Source organism: Colobus angolensis, unplaced genomic scaffold (assembly GCF_000951035.1).
Source record: "Colobus angolensis palliatus isolate OR3802 unplaced genomic scaffold, Cang.pa_1.0 Scaffold153, whole genome shotgun sequence".
NCBI classification, from domain to species: Eukaryota; Metazoa; Chordata; class Mammalia; order Primates; family Cercopithecidae; genus Colobus; species Colobus angolensis.
The window spans coordinates 2,357,833-2,374,388 of NW_012114633.1; the positions used below are offsets into that span (position 1 = coordinate 2,357,833).

A 16,556-nucleotide genomic window follows, 5' to 3' on the forward strand; every position below is an offset into this window, starting at 1 on the left:
AATTGGCGGGCCCTATAGGGAACGCTAAGGATCCTGGATTTTATTGCAAATGCAACAGGAAGCCAGCAGAGGCTTTTAAACAGGTGAGTGGTGTTATAAAATTTGTTTCTTCATTTAAGTGAGCATCGAACAAGGTTCCTATACAAGAAATGCCCCCAAATTCCCCACCTAGGTCTGGCTTCCACAGGGCAGGCACTCAGAAGGGGCTCCATGTTTGGCTTCATGCTCTCCTGCTGCCTTCTTGAAATTCTTCATTCGTTTTGAGTAAGGGACCCCACATTTTCATTTAGCAACAGGCCCTCCCTGCAAATTACACAGCTGGTCCTGTGTTGTTCTAACAGGGGAAAATAAACGTCTGTTTGCATAGCAGGACTCTGTACCTTAGGGTCTTGTTTGTGTGCAACCATTGCGGGAGCTGGTCCTCACTCTCACAAGAGGCTGGAGGTTGGGGCCCAATGAGGTAGGCCCTTTCACACACTGGAGGTTCTAGGTGGGTGCCGAGTTCACCCTAAGATGGCAGAGCCCCTTAAGAGTAGGCGAGCAGAGCCCAAAGAAACCCAGTCTCGTGCCTCCTAGAACCATTGAGTAAGTCACAGACATTACACAAAACTATGTTTCCTGGGCCAGCCGAACTTTCGAAATCATTGTCCAGTGACTAAGCATTCCCCATTATACTTCTCCCACATTCCTTCTGGTATAATCACCATAAACGAGAAGGCACGGGGGCGAGAAGACCCCAGAAGACAGAGGCAAGCCCCTCGCAGACCTATATAGGCGCAGACCTACGGACGCCTATAGAAACTGCCAACCCCCAACCCCCAACCTCTGGTTCTACGACAGGCAACCAGGCTGGCTGAGGGTCAGAGCTTACCAGACAGAACAAGATCTTAGTACAATTGCAAACTGTGTAGATAGCAAAGTGAGGCAGGTGAAAGAGACCTTTTCAGGACAAGGAAAGACATGGTGGAAGTGGAAGGGTAAGGTTTCCAGCACCTCAGCTGCACAAATCAGGACACGTTTCCCTCCCTCCCTTTAAGGTGAAAAGGCAGCCATCCGCGCCTCCGCCTTCCGTCGTGTGCAGGGCTAACACTCGCGCGTGCGAGGCCGCGTGGACTGGCCTCTCTGGGATCCCGTCCAGCAAGCCGATCTGCAGCCCCAGGCCTAGCGTGCAAGCAACGGGTCCGCCGCCCCGCGGAAACCGCTGGTTGGAAGCCGGATGCTGGAAAGCCCCGCTGCGCCTGCGTACTGCTCCCGCAGGCTCTGACTTTCGCTTTTCGGTTTCCTCTCAATCCCACTCCTTCTCGCTCCCCGGCAGTTTCCCCGAAAGCACGTGGGGCGGCTCTTCCCAGCAGTCGCGTCCCTCCCGCCGCGCGCGCCGGGCCAGCTGTTTCCGAAGCGGTTCAAATTGCACAGCGCAAAGCCAATGGCCTTGGCAGGCGTAGGCTGCTCTCCCTGCGTTCGGAAAGCTAGGGCTCCAAAGCATTTCTGAGCGGTTTTTGAACACGAATGTGATAGTGCTCATGGTAAACATTAAAAATAAATTATATAGACGTAATATACTACCCAGAAACATTAGCATTTTAGAATATTTTTCCTTTTTCCCTCTTTCTGTTTCCATTTATTTACATTTCTATATATTATTACAATAATAGGATAATACTGTCTATGTTTTCTTTCTGTCATTTTATTTAATTTTATACGTGGATATTTTCCAATGTGAAATTAAAGTCTTTGAAAGCCTAACTTTGATATTCTACTATATGAATTGTGCTTAGTAACTGTCAGCTGGAAAATTCGGTTTCTGATTTTTCACTATTATAAGTGAAGCTGCTATGAACATCATTCTGCATAAAGCTTTCATCTATATCTGATCACTTCCTTATAGCAGATTTCTGTAAGTTCAAGAAACTTCTAAAAAAAATGATTGTGTTCCCTACATTATAATCATCAATAGAATTCTGGTCGAGGTGTTATTTTTCCTTCATGTAAAGAACACAGCTTGCTTGCATATGGCCATTTTCCTAAAAGTATTCATAGCTTTCCTTCATATTGGGATGAAATATGTCATGTACATATTGCAGTTTTGTTCAAACCATGATATGCATCCCTGCATTTTAATCAGCTGCTATCTAGGAGGCCTCTTGTACTTATTAACTGGGAAGAAGATACACACACCAAGACAGGTAAGTGACTGTACAAAACCCAAATCTAGAGAACTACAAGAAATGATAGAAATCTTTTATTTCAATTCTATTGTATTACAGATGAACAAATACAGTTTACACTGATGAAGTGACATTCACAGTATAATAGCAAGCCTGACAGAAAGGAGGAAAGGTGAAGAGGCATTGACTGGAATTTTTAGAAATTCCTACTATCAGATATTTAGCTTATAACATTATTGCAAACATTGGAGACATATAGCTGAAATACAAAATGGTAGCTGGAAGGAGAGGGAAAGTAAAAACATATTACTATAGATTGGTTCATCAGATTTGTAGCTGTCATTTTGAAATAGATCAAGGCTGTAAAGAAAGCACAGAGCCAGTAAGTTTTTTTATAGGAATGTGGTAAGGACACAGATAAAGCATTCCTTGAGGATGAGAGACTCCAGGAGAAATTCCCATGGTTGGGAAGGGCAATGGACCTGTTTCACTTAAGTAAGTTCCACTTACTTAATTGTTTTAGAATTCAGCTGTAGGATGTTTTGCTTCATTTCATAAATTCTTTATGAGTGATCTATTGCTACATAACAGACCAAACTATTCCCAGAACTTTGGTAAAACATCATTTATCAGTGCTTGTGAGTCTAGGGTATGCTGGGGAGTTCAGTTCACCTGGGTCCGGCCCCCACTTTATCTTGCCTGGGTTCTCTCATAAATCTGAGGTCTAAACTTGAACAACTGCTGTGATTCAACTTTGATCTGTGTGGTCTCTCCTGCTCCTGCAGGCTAGCCGGACTTCTCATGGAGGCTGGGCAGGTTCTGAGAGCAGAGTGTATAGGGCCTCTTGAGGCCTAGACTCTAAATGTCACAATGTCACGTCTGCGGCAGGGTGGGGAAATAATAGAGCAGGGAATAATGTGGACATTATTGAAAATAATTTATCAGGAGAGCCTTCTTAATTTCAATTTCATATAATGAGAACTATATAACTGATATCTTTTTGCCTTGGTTTGCAGGCTGCACTAGTTATTGTAGATATTTCTGCTATAAGTTGCTTTAAATGCTTTGTGCAACAAGCAGATGTAACTAAGTAAATACAACTGAATGATTTGGGTATAAAAGAAACAGTGAGTGAAGACTAGGAATGATACTGTCCTTTCTCCAAGCAAAATAGAGTTCCTCCAAATGGGAAGTATGGAGTAGTTCTTAAGTCTTTCTACTGTAACATGTGAATTTATGAGTTACTCTGGTGACTTCACTTCAGTTACTGATCATATGATGTAGTTCCTGGATTCCTCACTGTCCTTGACTCTCCTTTGTCTGTACACCAGTTCAGAGATGAAAAATAGTAAATTTCACCTTACCTGTTGCTTCTGATTGATTGCTGGTGATGAAGTGACAATTTGTTGCTCTTTTAAATCCAATAAAAGTAGTTGCATTTATTGTTTTAAATGTTATCCAGTTGACTGGAGGCTGAGTGAGGCAGGAGAATCGTTTGAACCCAGGAGCGGGAAGTTGCAGTGAGCCAAGATCATGCCACTACACTCCAGCCTGGGCGACAGAGTGAGACCTGGTCTCAAAAAAAAAAAAAGTATTATCCAGTTGAGGCTAGGCACATTGGTTCACACCTGTAATCCCAGCACTTTGGGAGGTCGAGGCAGACAGATCACCCGATGCCAGGAGTGTAAGACCAGTCTGGCCAACATGGCAAAACCCTGACTCTACTAAAAATACAAAAAATTAGCCAGGCTTCGCGACGCAGGCCTGTAATCCCAGCTACTCGGGAGGCTGAGGAAGGAGAATCACTTGAACTCAGGAGGCGGCGGTTGCAGTGAGTCAAGATTGCACCAATGCACTCCAGCCTGGCAGACAGAGCGAGACTGTGTCATCAATACATACATACATACATACATACATACATACATACATACATAGTATCCCATCGGTTTCAGACCAGCAGCAGTCCGTTGGAATATTTAGATAATTTAGAATTTTGATTTAGCATGGGTACCTGAGGCATGCTGTCTCTTAGCAGAGGGAAGGAGCACACAAGAACAAGTTGATTACAAAGAACATGCAGTTTCAGGTCAGATGGTCTATACATCACAACTGTCCATATTCCTTTGGAACAAGTCACGTGGCCAAGGTCAGAGTTACAGCACACAGAGAGGTATACTCTACCCTCAGTGAACCATGGCAAAGGGTGGGAAGGGACAGAAGAGATTTGAAAATAATGCATTCTACAGACATAGTGTTAGCTGTTTTTTCTAGTTTTGTGTCTTTTGCAAATTTGACATTGTTGATATAGAGACACAGCTTTCCAAGCTGATTGTTACAAGACAACCATCACACATTTGTATCTGTCAAATTATGGATTTCTAGGTTTTTGTTTGGCTTTGGTTTGATTGCTTTTTGAAGCAGTCAATATGTTATACAGTAAGAAAATATAAATAGTTTATCCTTCAGGAACACTGAGTCTTGGAGACATAAGGATTGGACACTTCAAAAACCATAATATTAGGAAGTGTATAGTTATTGTCCAAATAAATAGAGACACATACATTATTAGGTCATTCAGAGACCCCACATTAATTGCTATAGGTTGCGGTGGTTCTAGAAAGAGAATATAGTATTTGGGCTGGCCTTTAACAGGTGGATAAGAATTTGGTAAGTGAAGAGAGTAAGGGGCAAGACTTGCCATTCAGTATGTATAAAGGGGCAGAAATCAGGAAATTAAAAGTATGGGGGGGTGTTGGAGCTAGGCGAGGTTAGTTGGGAAATGGGACAATGACAGAAAAGGCTGGAAAGAAGGAAAGAGACATTTTGTGGAGGATCCAGACTAGTAGACAACATTTGTGTTGATCATACGTGCAAGGAGAGTTGTTAAGGCTTTTGAGCAGGGAATGACTACATCAATGCAGTATTTTAAGGAATTTAATTTGGCAAATATAGTGAAGGAGAAAGAGACTAGAAAAAGGTAGTATACCTAGAGATTAGCATAGCATTCCAATTCTCAAGTGATGAAGGCCTATGGTAGGATATTGTCATGGATGCTAAAACAAAGGGGGGTAAGGAAGGAAGCACCCATAGATCTTGATGATCCAAATTGGGATTTGGAGTGCCAAATAATCCTATTTGCAGATATTAGGATTATTTAATTCCTTCATGAATATTGAAGCTAATATCTGTGCAAGTTTTATAGTACCAGAAAGAAATATTTTTAACATGTAATCTGCCATTCCCAGAGTCAGCTTTTGATATGGTTTGGCTGTGTCCCCACCCAAATCTCATCTTGAATGGTAACTCCCACAATTCCCACCTGTCATGGGAGGAAACTGGTGGGAAGTGATTAAATTATAGGGGCGAGACTTTACTGCACTGTTTTTGTGATAGTGAATGAGTCTCACGGAGCTGATCATTTTTAAAAAGGGAGCTTCCCTGCACAAGCTCTCTCTCTGCCTGCTGCCATCCATGAAAGATGTGACTTGTTCCTCCTTGCCTTCTGCCGAGTGTGAGGCCTCCCCAGCCATATGGAACTGTAAGTCCATTAAACCTCTTTATTTTGTAAATTGCCCAGTCTCAAGTCTTTATTAGCAGTGTTAAAAACGGATTAATACAGCTTTTTTCAGAGAACAGTAAAACATTGTCTTGGTCCTTGGGTAAGAGCAGAAGGGACCTTTTTGGTGCCCTGGCATCTCTTTGCAGAGAAGGCTGTTTTCACTGCTAACTTGCTTTGTGAGGGTGCATCTGTGACAAGAAGAACAAATAGATGTGCAAAGAATAAACACACACACACACACACACATACATATAGGCATATCCATGGGAAAGTATTCAGATCCTTCTCCTACCCCAAAGTGCCTAATTATTCAAGGCTTGACTCAAATCCCGTCTACTTGAAGGAACCAATTGATATTACGAGCATGTAGTCCAAGAAGATTTAGTTTGTCTGGCTTCGTTAGTGCCTACCTGGAGAAGTGACATTTGAGCTGAGATTTTAAACTAAGATCTAAAAGATGAGTTAGCCAGCAAAGAGTTGGGTGAAGCAGATGTTAGCCAAGGGGTTTTCCAAATAGTCGCTGGTGAGAAGTCCGTGAGTTTGGGGAGTTTGGGTTATTTGCAGAACTAAATGCTGAAGTAAGCAAAGCAGAGTGGCATATTATGGGGTTGGAGAAAGAGATAGAGAAACCAGGGTTTTATAATATGTATTAAGAAACTCAATTTTATAAGAGCAAAGAAAAGCCATCGAAGGATTTTCAGGTTGGCAAATGACATGATCTGCTTTTAGTTAAAAAAAAAAAACAAGAAAAACACTCAAACTCTTGTATGGAGAATGGATTAAAAGGGAGCTAAGGGCTGAAGAGAGGCAGCCATTCGGGAATCTACTGCAGTAATGGGAAAGAGAGAAAAGGGAGGCGGCAGAAAGAAGAGATGGACCAGAGTAAATGAGACTTGAGAAATATTTAGGAGGAAGAAGAATAAGGTTTGAGGATCAGATGTTGAGACGTGAGGGAGAAGGCAATGTCAAAGGTGAATCCTAGGTATCTGACATGTGCCATTTCTAGAAAAAGAGCATGTTTGAGGAGAAAGATGAGTTTGGTTCTGAACATAGTTTGTAGAGCTCACTGCACATACAAGTGGAGAAGCAAGTGGGGGTTGTAGGTGTGAAGCTCCGAGGAGAGATGTGGACAGAATAAGCATTTAGGACCCCTCCATCTATAAAGAAATTGAAGCTGTGGGTGAGGTCATCACAGCACAGCCTTTTGAGAAGCCCAGGTAAAGAAGCTGAGGAACGTCTGTACCCTGACAACCTTAACATATAATGGTTTTACAGTGGAGGTGGAGACAATGCAGAAAGAATGCCAAAGAGGCAGGAAGAAGCAAGGAGGATGTGTTATAATCATGACCAAGGAAGAAACGTGTTTCAAGAACAAAGACGTCAACTGTGCCAATGCTTCCGAGCTGTCAAGTAAAGTGAGGACAACGGAAAAGCGTCCCCTGGGTTTAGCAATATGGAGGTCAGTTGCTAAAGGGAGCTTCTAGAATGACGACGTTGCCAAATCTGTCCTCTGCCTGGATTCTCAATGATGAAGCTAATACAGAGACCTCCAAGTTTGGGCTTCTGCAAACATAGCACGTCCTTTTGGTCGTTCTCTAAGACATGTAAACAGAACTCCAATACCTAGCGTGGCAACACGGAACCCGGCTGCAGGTCACCCACCCAGCGGCCCTGCCCGAAGCCGGAGGAAACACCCAGAGAGCGAGGGAGCAGCGGCCCGCAGAGGGAGGCGGTGGCGCCCGCGGAACAGCCGCGTCTAATTGGCTGAGCGCGGAGCCGCCCGGTGATTGGTGGGGGCGAAAGGGGGCCGGGCGCCGGCGCTGCCTTTTCTTCTGCCCGGTAGTTTCGCTTTCCAGCGCAGAGTCTGCGGAGGGGCTCGGCTGCACCGGGGGACCGCGCCTGGCAGACCCCAAACCGAGCAGAGGCGGCCCGGCACGCCCGGGAGAGGCTGCACCGCCGCGCCCCCCCGCCCCCGCCTAGCCCTTCCGGATCCTGCGCGCAGAGTGAGTGGCCGTGAGGTTCCGGGTGCCGGGGGTGGGACGCGCCGGGACAGAGTCCTCGGGCCGTGCAGTTGGACGCCGGGCGAGGACGGGCCGTCTGTGCTGACCTGCGAATCCGTGACCCAGAGAACGTGTCCCGAGTATTCCAAGTGCGAGGAGTGCCCCTTGTTCTCGGAGATGGCACTGCTCAGCACGATTGCCCTTGCCAGTCGTGCTCTGGCAGTAAAGAGGACTTGTGAAATAGAATTTACCTCTAGAAGGCACTGCACCTTCCCATTTACCCTCACTTTCTCCCGTTTCCACCCCCCTTTCCATCAGTCACGTTTTCTTCTTTTCGCAGAAAGTTTCATTTGCTGTATGCCATCCTCGAGAGCTGTCTAGGTTAACATTCGCACTCTGTGCATGCAACCTCGACAGTCTTGGCACCTAACGTGCTGTGTGTAGCTGCTCCTTTGATTGAATCCCCAGGCCCTTGTTGGGGCACAAGGTGGCAGGTCAGTAAATGTTCATGGGATCACATGAATGAGTACATGGCTTCGGAATCTTAATTATGTTTCTATGTTTAAAGATGGAAGGACTTAATGTCTTCCTAGAGTTTAAAAGTGATGTTTAGTTTTTGCAGACCCCCTACCCCCAAAATAATATAATTACTCTTAAAAAAAATTTCTGAAGAGTTCTGGGGTAGGTATGCAGAGGTGTGGTTGATTGTGCTTTGAATGTTGTTTGTATAGATAGGGAGTTGTTTTCATAGAACAGAAATAGGACTTGAGCCTCCAACACAGTCCATTGTGCAACCATTGCTAAATGAGGATGCTGGACTCACACTTGTGAGATCATAATATGGTTTGCTTTTTAGTTTCTAATTCCATCTGAAATATACACAATTTGAATTCAACAAACTGTTTTGAGCACATAGTATAGGCAGCGCACTGTCCAAGGTCCATAAGATGTTAAAAAGGAAAATAACCCCACTACTCCACCCCCACCACACCTCACCCACCTTCCCCTGCGGGGGCTCTGGAGACATCACAGAGCTTTACAAGGAAAACTGGAACTGATGCTCTAATAGAGGTACAGAATTCAGTGAGACACGAGTCAAAGAAAGCTTAATTGTGAGTAAGTCTCAGACAACTTTATGAAAGAAGGGACTTTTGTACATAGCTTTGAATGCTATAGGATTTAGAGATGCAAAAATTCGTGGAGAGGCTGTTCCAAGGGCGAGTAGCTGGAGCAAAGCAGAAGTGTTGGGCACTGTTGAAAAACAGTAAATGATTTGGTGACTGGGTTGCTTTGTTGATAGATGAAGATGGGGTGGGTTGGAAATCTGCCTAGGAATGGGCAAATCATGGGATTTTTGCACAGGAGATTGATGTGGTCCAATCTGTGTGCAGCAGAGGCTGGATTGGGAAGGTAGAATGTTGGAGACAGGAAGGCAGCAGGTCTTGGGATGGAGCGGAAAGAATCAACCCTAAATCTGGGATTTGAGCTAGGTGATTGGGAGATGGCCATGCCACTCTCTGAGTTGGTAACAGGTTCTGTGAGAAGATGAAACTGACTCCAGATTTGTGAGCATGAGCTTATTTATTTATTTATTTATTTAGAGACAGAGTCTCGCTCTGTCGCCCAGGCTGAAGTACAGTGGCGCGATCTCGGCTCACTGCACCCTTCGCCTCCTGGGTTCAAGCAGTTCCCCTGCCTCAGCCTCCTGAGTAGCTGGGACTGCAGGTGCACGCCTAATTTTTTAGGCTAAAAAATTAGCCATGCCCGGCTAATTTTTTTTGTATTTTACTAGAGACAAGGTTTCATTGCTCAGGCTGGTCTTGAACTCCTGAGCTCAGGCAATCTGCCCACCTTGGCCTCCAAAGTGCTAGGATTACAGGCGTGAGCCACCTTGCCCACCCAAACATGAGCTTATTAATTCACCTCTTCTCTGCCAGGTGCTACATATGTACTAGCTCATCTAGCCTTAACAACCAACTGCGGCAGGGTGTGGAAGCTCACGCCTGTAATCCCAGCACTTTAGGGGGCTGAGGTGGAAGAATCGCCTGAGGTCAGGTGTTTGAGACCAGCCTCAGAAACATAACAAGAGGCTGTCTCTGAAGAAAATTTAAAAATTAGCCAGGCATCTTGGCTCATGTTTATTGTATTAGTCTGTTCTCATGCTGCTATAAAGAACTGCCTGAGACTAGGTAATTTATAAAGAAAAGAGGTTTAATTGACTCACAGTTCTGCATGGCAGAAGGCATCTCTTCACAGGGCAGCAGGAGAGAGTGGATGCAAGCAGGGGAAATGCCAGACGCTTGTAAAACCATCAGATGTCATGAGGCTCAGTCATTATCATGAGAACAGCATTGGGGAAACTGCCCCCATGATTCAGTTACTTCCATTGGTCCCGCCCTTAACACGTGGGAATTATATTACAATTCGAGGTGAGATTTGGATGGGGACATAGAACCAAACCATATCACTTGCAGTCTGAGCTCACTGGGAGGCTGAGGTGGGAGGATTGCTCTAGTCCAGGGGTTGGAGGCTGCACTGAACTATAATCGTGCCACTGGGCTCCAGCCTGGATGACAGAGCAAGTTCCTGTCTACTACACACACACACACACACACAACCACCTTGTTGATAGGGGAGTAAGTTACCTGGGTTCACTTGGCTAATAAGTGATGTTGCAGCTCCGATTGGCTGACAGACCAGCATATCTGCTTTAGGCACATCCTTATTAGTTACCAGGCAGGAAGGGAGAGAGCCACGCTCAGGTAAAATAAAATTGAACTGAAAAAAATCAAATTGCTACAGCAGGAGTGCCAAGGGGCTGGGCTTGGGTCCATTTCTACTGGTATATATGATGATAACTAGCTTTATAGTCCAGACATTTCCTCATGCTCCTTTGGAAAGACATTTTTGGACTAGGCATGACTTAATGCCTTCATGCATGTACTTGGCTACAAGTATGCGTAGATACTCTTCCATGCCCTACTTGAAAATCCAGACCCCTTCCCCAGAGGTCTGGCAGGGCAAGATTCACTTGTGTCCACTCTGTATATCGCCAGCTGTGTGCTGATATAAATCCTAAGTTACATGATGGTCATGGAAGACTTTCCGTTTTCCTAATGGATTTTAGGACTTCCTTATATCGAGTTTTTGTTGTGATTTTTAATCTTTAGGATAACTATATAAAAATGGACTTAACAGTTTTCCAAAGAGATAAGTGTTACTTTATCCTTTTAAATTACATTTAATGATGTTGTTTTAATATTTAAAAATCATTACTTCTTTATGCCAGATTTATTGTTTGTAGTAGGGAAAGAGGAAAATATATCTTTCTAAATGTGTATAACAAAAATATTGAATTTTACCATATGAATCATAAATATAGCAGTTTAGAAATATTTGAGTTAAATTACAAATGTACTGTGATTTGTAGGAGAGCATTTTGGGAGAGTCATGTGATTTGTCTTAAAGCAAGTCCAATTAAAATAATGTTTTTCGTGTGTTTATTTGATAAAATCACAAATTCATTTTAAAGGCCTATTTATTGAATACCTACTATGTGGTTGACATTGTTCTGGGGACACACCAGTGCACAAAATCCTCCACCAACATCCATCCCTTCAGGTGGGGAAACCAGACAATAATCAAAATAAAAAATGTGGTAGGTCAGATGGTCGTGTAAGTACTATGAAGAAAAATAAACCAGGGAAGAGAAAGAGCATGTTTCCAGGGTGGGAGGTGGTTGCAGTTTAAATAAGGAGGCCAGAGAAGGCTCCCCTGTTATATGGACAGCAAAGACCTGAAGATGTGTTTCGTGGAGGAGAAAAAAAGTTGATCCCCAAAGTCAATTAAAAAGAGGCTTTAGACTATAAATGCCATTTAAATAAAATATTTCTGGGACAAACTATGTTTTGGATTAAGCAAGATATTTAAGAGTACAACCTGATGCCAAGAAGGCTTTCTTTGAAGCTGTGGTTTCCATATACATGGAAAGAGTATATATTCTTTTTCTTTATAGGATGTCCCAGTGGTATGAACTTCAGCAGCTTGACTCAAAATTCCTGGAGCAGGTTCACCAGCTTTATGATGACAGTTTTCCCATGGAAATCAGACAATACCTGGCACAGTGGTTAGAAAAGCAAGACTGGTAAGGAAAATTCACTAGATAGAAGAAGTAGTTTACACCTTAAAAATACTTGTTGATTAAGTGACTTGGGGCCATGTTTACTGGAAGATGAATTCCATCAATGGCCACTGGGGTTATTTGTTGTAGATAAGTTTATTGATTTAAAAAATGACATGTGTCTCAACAAAGTTAAGTATATTAGTCATTAAGCACTTTTATGTAGTTTTATCAAATTTAATTTGTGATAGATACTCCTAAATGCTTTGGACAAGTTAGATAATACTGACACCAATTAGTTTCCAACTTAGGATCCAGACTATAGAAAGAAGTAACTTGAAAGAAATAAGGCCAAATTAATGGTTAAACATTGATTAGAAATATGAAGAAGGTAGTAAAATTAAGGGGATTTTTTTTTAACTGATAGGTGTTCTACTTTAAAATGTATTATTTGCTAGTTGAAATATTTTAAATGTCCTGAAAGTATTTAACATAGAAAGTGAGGGGTCCCCTGTTGACTTTGCCCCCTCCAGAGATAGTCACCATGAATAGTGTCATGCACAATCTCTTAGAGCTCTAGAATTTTTCGTGCTGATTGCACATAAGAGAAATGCCACATAAACTACTGCTAAAGCAATATCAGTTTCAGAAGAAGAAAACAAACCTAAGAAAATAAATTGTTTTTAATAATTTCAATAAGGAAACCAACATTTGTTTTGTCTGTTTTACGTAGACATTTAGTTCTAGAATGAAATGTGTAAATGTTAAATCTCCTAGGGAGCACGCTGCCAATGATGTCTCATTTGCCACCATCCGTTTTCATGACCTCCTATCACAGCTGGATGATCAATATAGTCGCTTTTCTTTGGAGAATAACTTCTTGCTACAGCATAACATAAGGAAAAGCAAGCGTAATCTTCAGGTATGACCTGGTTTTTGTATTTTAGTTGAAATGTTCTCGTGTTGATGGAAGGCAGTTTTCTTCATTCAGCAAATACAATTGAGCACACACTTCGTGGTATTTAGAGAAGTAACAGAGACTAAACAACTCCATTTATATTATTTATAGCATCAGTAAATATAGCATAAGTAAAATAAGATATCAATTCATTTTATAAACACAGAAGGAATTTTCAAGATTAAATGTATCAACTCTTAGGTGTCAGTAATTCTGAGAAAAATGTGATGCTATAATCTTGTTTTACTGAAAACAGTCAATATTTAAGTCAAAGAAAAGGGGCTGCATTTTAAGAGCAGTGATCTATGGTAGTATATTAAAGCTCCAGGGAACGTTAGTAGTTAGGTTCAGGTCCTTGCTATGCAAATGAGGAATAAGTCCGGAAAGGTATGACTTTCACTTGAGGAAGGGGTGACTTCAGGAACTAGACTCCACCTTGCCTTGCTTCTGGTGGAGTTAGCCTCTCCTGCAAGAAAAGGTCAAAGAAAGATCCAGACATGAGAGAACATGCTACAGAGTTTTAGGAGTTCTTCAAATGTACTCCCAGCATGCCCTTGGCCTGGCTATCATATTTATGTCCTGTAATAACAGAACTTTTCTGTTTTAATGGAGGTGAAAGCTATCATTTTCTTCTTTCATACAATACAACTGAACTTTTCAACTTAGGTAATTGGAAGTTTTTTTTTTTTCCCTTTGTGAATGCATTTATAATTTTATATACCAGTGAGTGGGGAAATCAAATTAACTTTACAGAAATTTGCTGTCATACAGACCTTGCATGAATGCACCTGTATAAAGTGCCATTATTGCCAGTGTTTTGCAAACTAGCTTTGACAATGGCAACAGAAAAACCTAAATTAATATCTTTGGTCTGGTTCAAAGCTTAGACCAACAGATGCATTCATTGAGGAATGCCATGTATAGTTTTTATATCATTTGCATTGTCTTGGGATCCTAACAGAAGATAATTGGCCTCAAGAAATATGGAAAGATATTAAAGTAAAAATATTATATGAACCATATGTGAAAATACTTGTTTACTCCAAAAGTACTTTAGGTATCTGCACTTAGAAAGTTAAAGCAATTTTTGTCATAATTTGTGAAAGAAATATTTTGATTTTAACAAACATAGCTTATATAGAATTTAATAGATGAGAGATGAGGTTTCTCAGAGAATGTAAACAAATTCATATCAACTTACAATACACAATAATGTAAACATTCTGCATTTTAATTTATTTTTGTTCTAACCCCTCAAATCTAGGATAATTTTCAGGAAGACCCAATCCAGATGTCTATGATCATTTACAACTGTCTGAAAGAAGAAAGGAAAATTCTGGAAAATGCCCAGAGATTTAATCAGGTACTTTTTTCTCATTGAACACAAAAATTGTAATAAATTAAAAATGTATTCATTCATCAAATATTATTGGGGCCCACGTCAAAGCAATGGTGAATGTCTCTAATTTTATAGCCCCAAGAAGTGGGAGAATCAGATTTAGAGATTTTATAGAACCAGGCTTTAGGAAAGATCCTAATCTAATGGAATGAAGTTCTAACAAGGAGAGAGACAACATATAAACAAGATACTTCCGGGTAGCATAAAGTGCTGAGAAGATAACATGCTGAGTTCATGGAGTGGCTGGGAGTAGGGTTGTTCCTTTAGACCAGAATCAGGAAAGGCCTCTGAGTTGCTGGCACAGGAATGGAAGCAGGCAAATAGAGAGTTCTTGCAGCTGTCCAAGGGAGAGGCAGTGGAAGTTTGCGCTCAGTAGAATCAGTGGAGGTAGGAAGAGGTGGACAGATTCAGGTTATGCTTTGGATGTGGTGCCAATGTAGAAGGATCCTTATATTGAAGGATTAGATGCAGGAGTGAGCAGAAAGTCAAGGATGGCTCTACAGCAGCTACTAGAACCCCTTGAAAACTGATAATGCTGTTCACAGAGCTGGGAAGGCAAGGACCAGGCAGGGGCAGGAGTTTTGTAGGACACAGTAGGTTTGTGGAGAGAAGAGGCTGATGGGAAAATCAAGGGCTTTGTTTTGAGCAAGATCAAGATACCTATTAAATATTCAAGACATCAAACAGTCAATGAGTCAGAGTTGTACTAGTATCAAGATTTTTGATCATTGTTTTATTAATCCTAATATAAACCTTCCTAGCTGTCAGGGTTCAGCAGAGTTTTGAAGTTGCTATGGCATTTAGTATTCCTTTCTTGAGCAGTGGGGTGGTGACAACAAGCCAACAATCCAATGTTATGGATTGTTCTGGAGGAGCCCATTCCTATATGGATGCCAGAGGACACAGTATGCGTCCTGTGTGCATTTCACCAACAAATAACTACCAAAGGGAACTGTGCGACAGTGGAGAGGGAGACAGTTTAAGTGTGGTGGAAGATGCCATTCTCCACGCACGGCCTAAGCATTTGTCCCAGTCTGTAGACGTGCTGAGATGGGAAATTATTGTTCCCATTATTTTTTGTTTTAATGTAAGAGCTTTTAGAAAATAGATTTAAGAGAATATTGTGCTAATCCACACTCTAGTAGACTATAAATGTTTCGTGTGCTGTCTTACAGCACACTAAGTTTTTTTCTTTCTTTTTTTATTTGTGGTGAATAAACTAATTGCGTGTCTGGACAAAAATTTAGGTCCATAGGGTTTGAAGGGATAGGGAGAATATCTTTCAGGTGGGAGGGAAAGACATGAGGTGGATTCTAAGCTTCCCTTTGCTGTTCCATCTTTGTGTTCTTAAGGACTAATGGTTACCATATGCTGAGTGCTTATCATGTTGCAGGCCCTGTGCTAAGCGCTTTATAAACATTATTTCATTTGAGTAAATACTTTCAAAACTGTCATTGAAGGTAGGTATTCTTATCCCCATTTTAAAGATGAGAAAACTAAGGTTTAGAGGTCAGGTACTTTGCTCAGGGCCACAGAGCTAATGAGAAGTAGGTTTGGAATTTAAACCCAGTATTGTCCAACTCTAAAACTAGCTCACTGGAGAAGTCACTCTTCAGTTTTCTAATCTGTGGGATGGGATGTGAGGGCTTTCTGGCTGGAACTTCTCACACCCATGAAGTGCCTATTCCCTTACTTGGACTACTGCTCATTCCATTGAAAAGGACCCCCTTCCTGAGCAGAAGACTTTGTTTGATCTCAGGCCTGTGAGTAACCAAGTTCCCATCCAGACAAGGTCTCTAGAGGTACAGTAGTGAAATGAGAAAGTAAGAGTCAATGACAGCTAAAGTCCCTTCCAACTTCAATGTTTGACATTCCTGTGGTTTCAGTACTCCTGGTTTCTTAGAAAGTTAAAAAGTTAAGGACTCACTATGAAAGTGGTTTCAGTACTAAAGTGTACAGGAGCAGCCAAGCATCTGCTTAGCAGGAGATGGGAGCAGGGTGGAGGGAAGCAGGGAGGGATGAGAGGAAGGAGTAAGAGAATACCAAGGGTTTGAGTGACTTGGAGGGACTACTGCCCAAGTTGGAAGCAGGAGGTTTCTTAGGCCCTGCCACAGTCACCAGGTTTTTCCACAAGCATCTCCCAGCAAGTCAGTAGAAAGGGGATATAGAAGCTGGGGATACAGTGGCTCTCTTACAGTCGTTGTTTATATCCCTGTTCTCTAAACCGAGCCTTGGTCATTTGGGAGGCGGCCTGGGAAGTCAGAATTCTCCAGTGGCCTAGTCCCTCTCCCTAGGTGTAGTATCCCAGCTGTTACAAAGCCCACAGGACACGGTGCCCACGTCCTGCTGGCTTAG

At 42.3% G+C, this 16,556-nt stretch overlaps 1 protein-coding gene across 2 annotated transcripts in view; it reads left to right on the forward strand.

Annotated features, from left to right (window-relative positions):
• Positions 1–7,487: 7,487 nt before the first annotated feature.
• STAT1 (signal transducer and activator of transcription 1, 91kDa) overlaps positions 7,488–16,556 on the forward strand; it is a 44,697-nt gene continuing 35,628 nt past the window's right edge. The window contains exons 1-5 of one of the 2 annotated variants that reach the window (XM_011936432.1): positions 7,488–7,727; positions 8,065–8,218; positions 11,740–11,868; positions 12,622–12,766; positions 14,067–14,165. In XM_011936432.1, coding sequence (XP_011791822.1) covers positions 11,741–11,868; positions 12,622–12,766; positions 14,067–14,165 — 372 coding nt within the window. In that variant the 5' untranslated portion in view covers positions 7,488–7,727; positions 8,065–8,218; position 11,740. Of the gene's footprint in view, positions 7,728–8,064; positions 8,219–11,299; positions 11,383–11,739; positions 11,869–12,621; positions 12,767–14,066; positions 14,166–16,556 lie in introns of those variants that run through there. The other variant, XM_011936431.1, reaches the window with a different exon arrangement.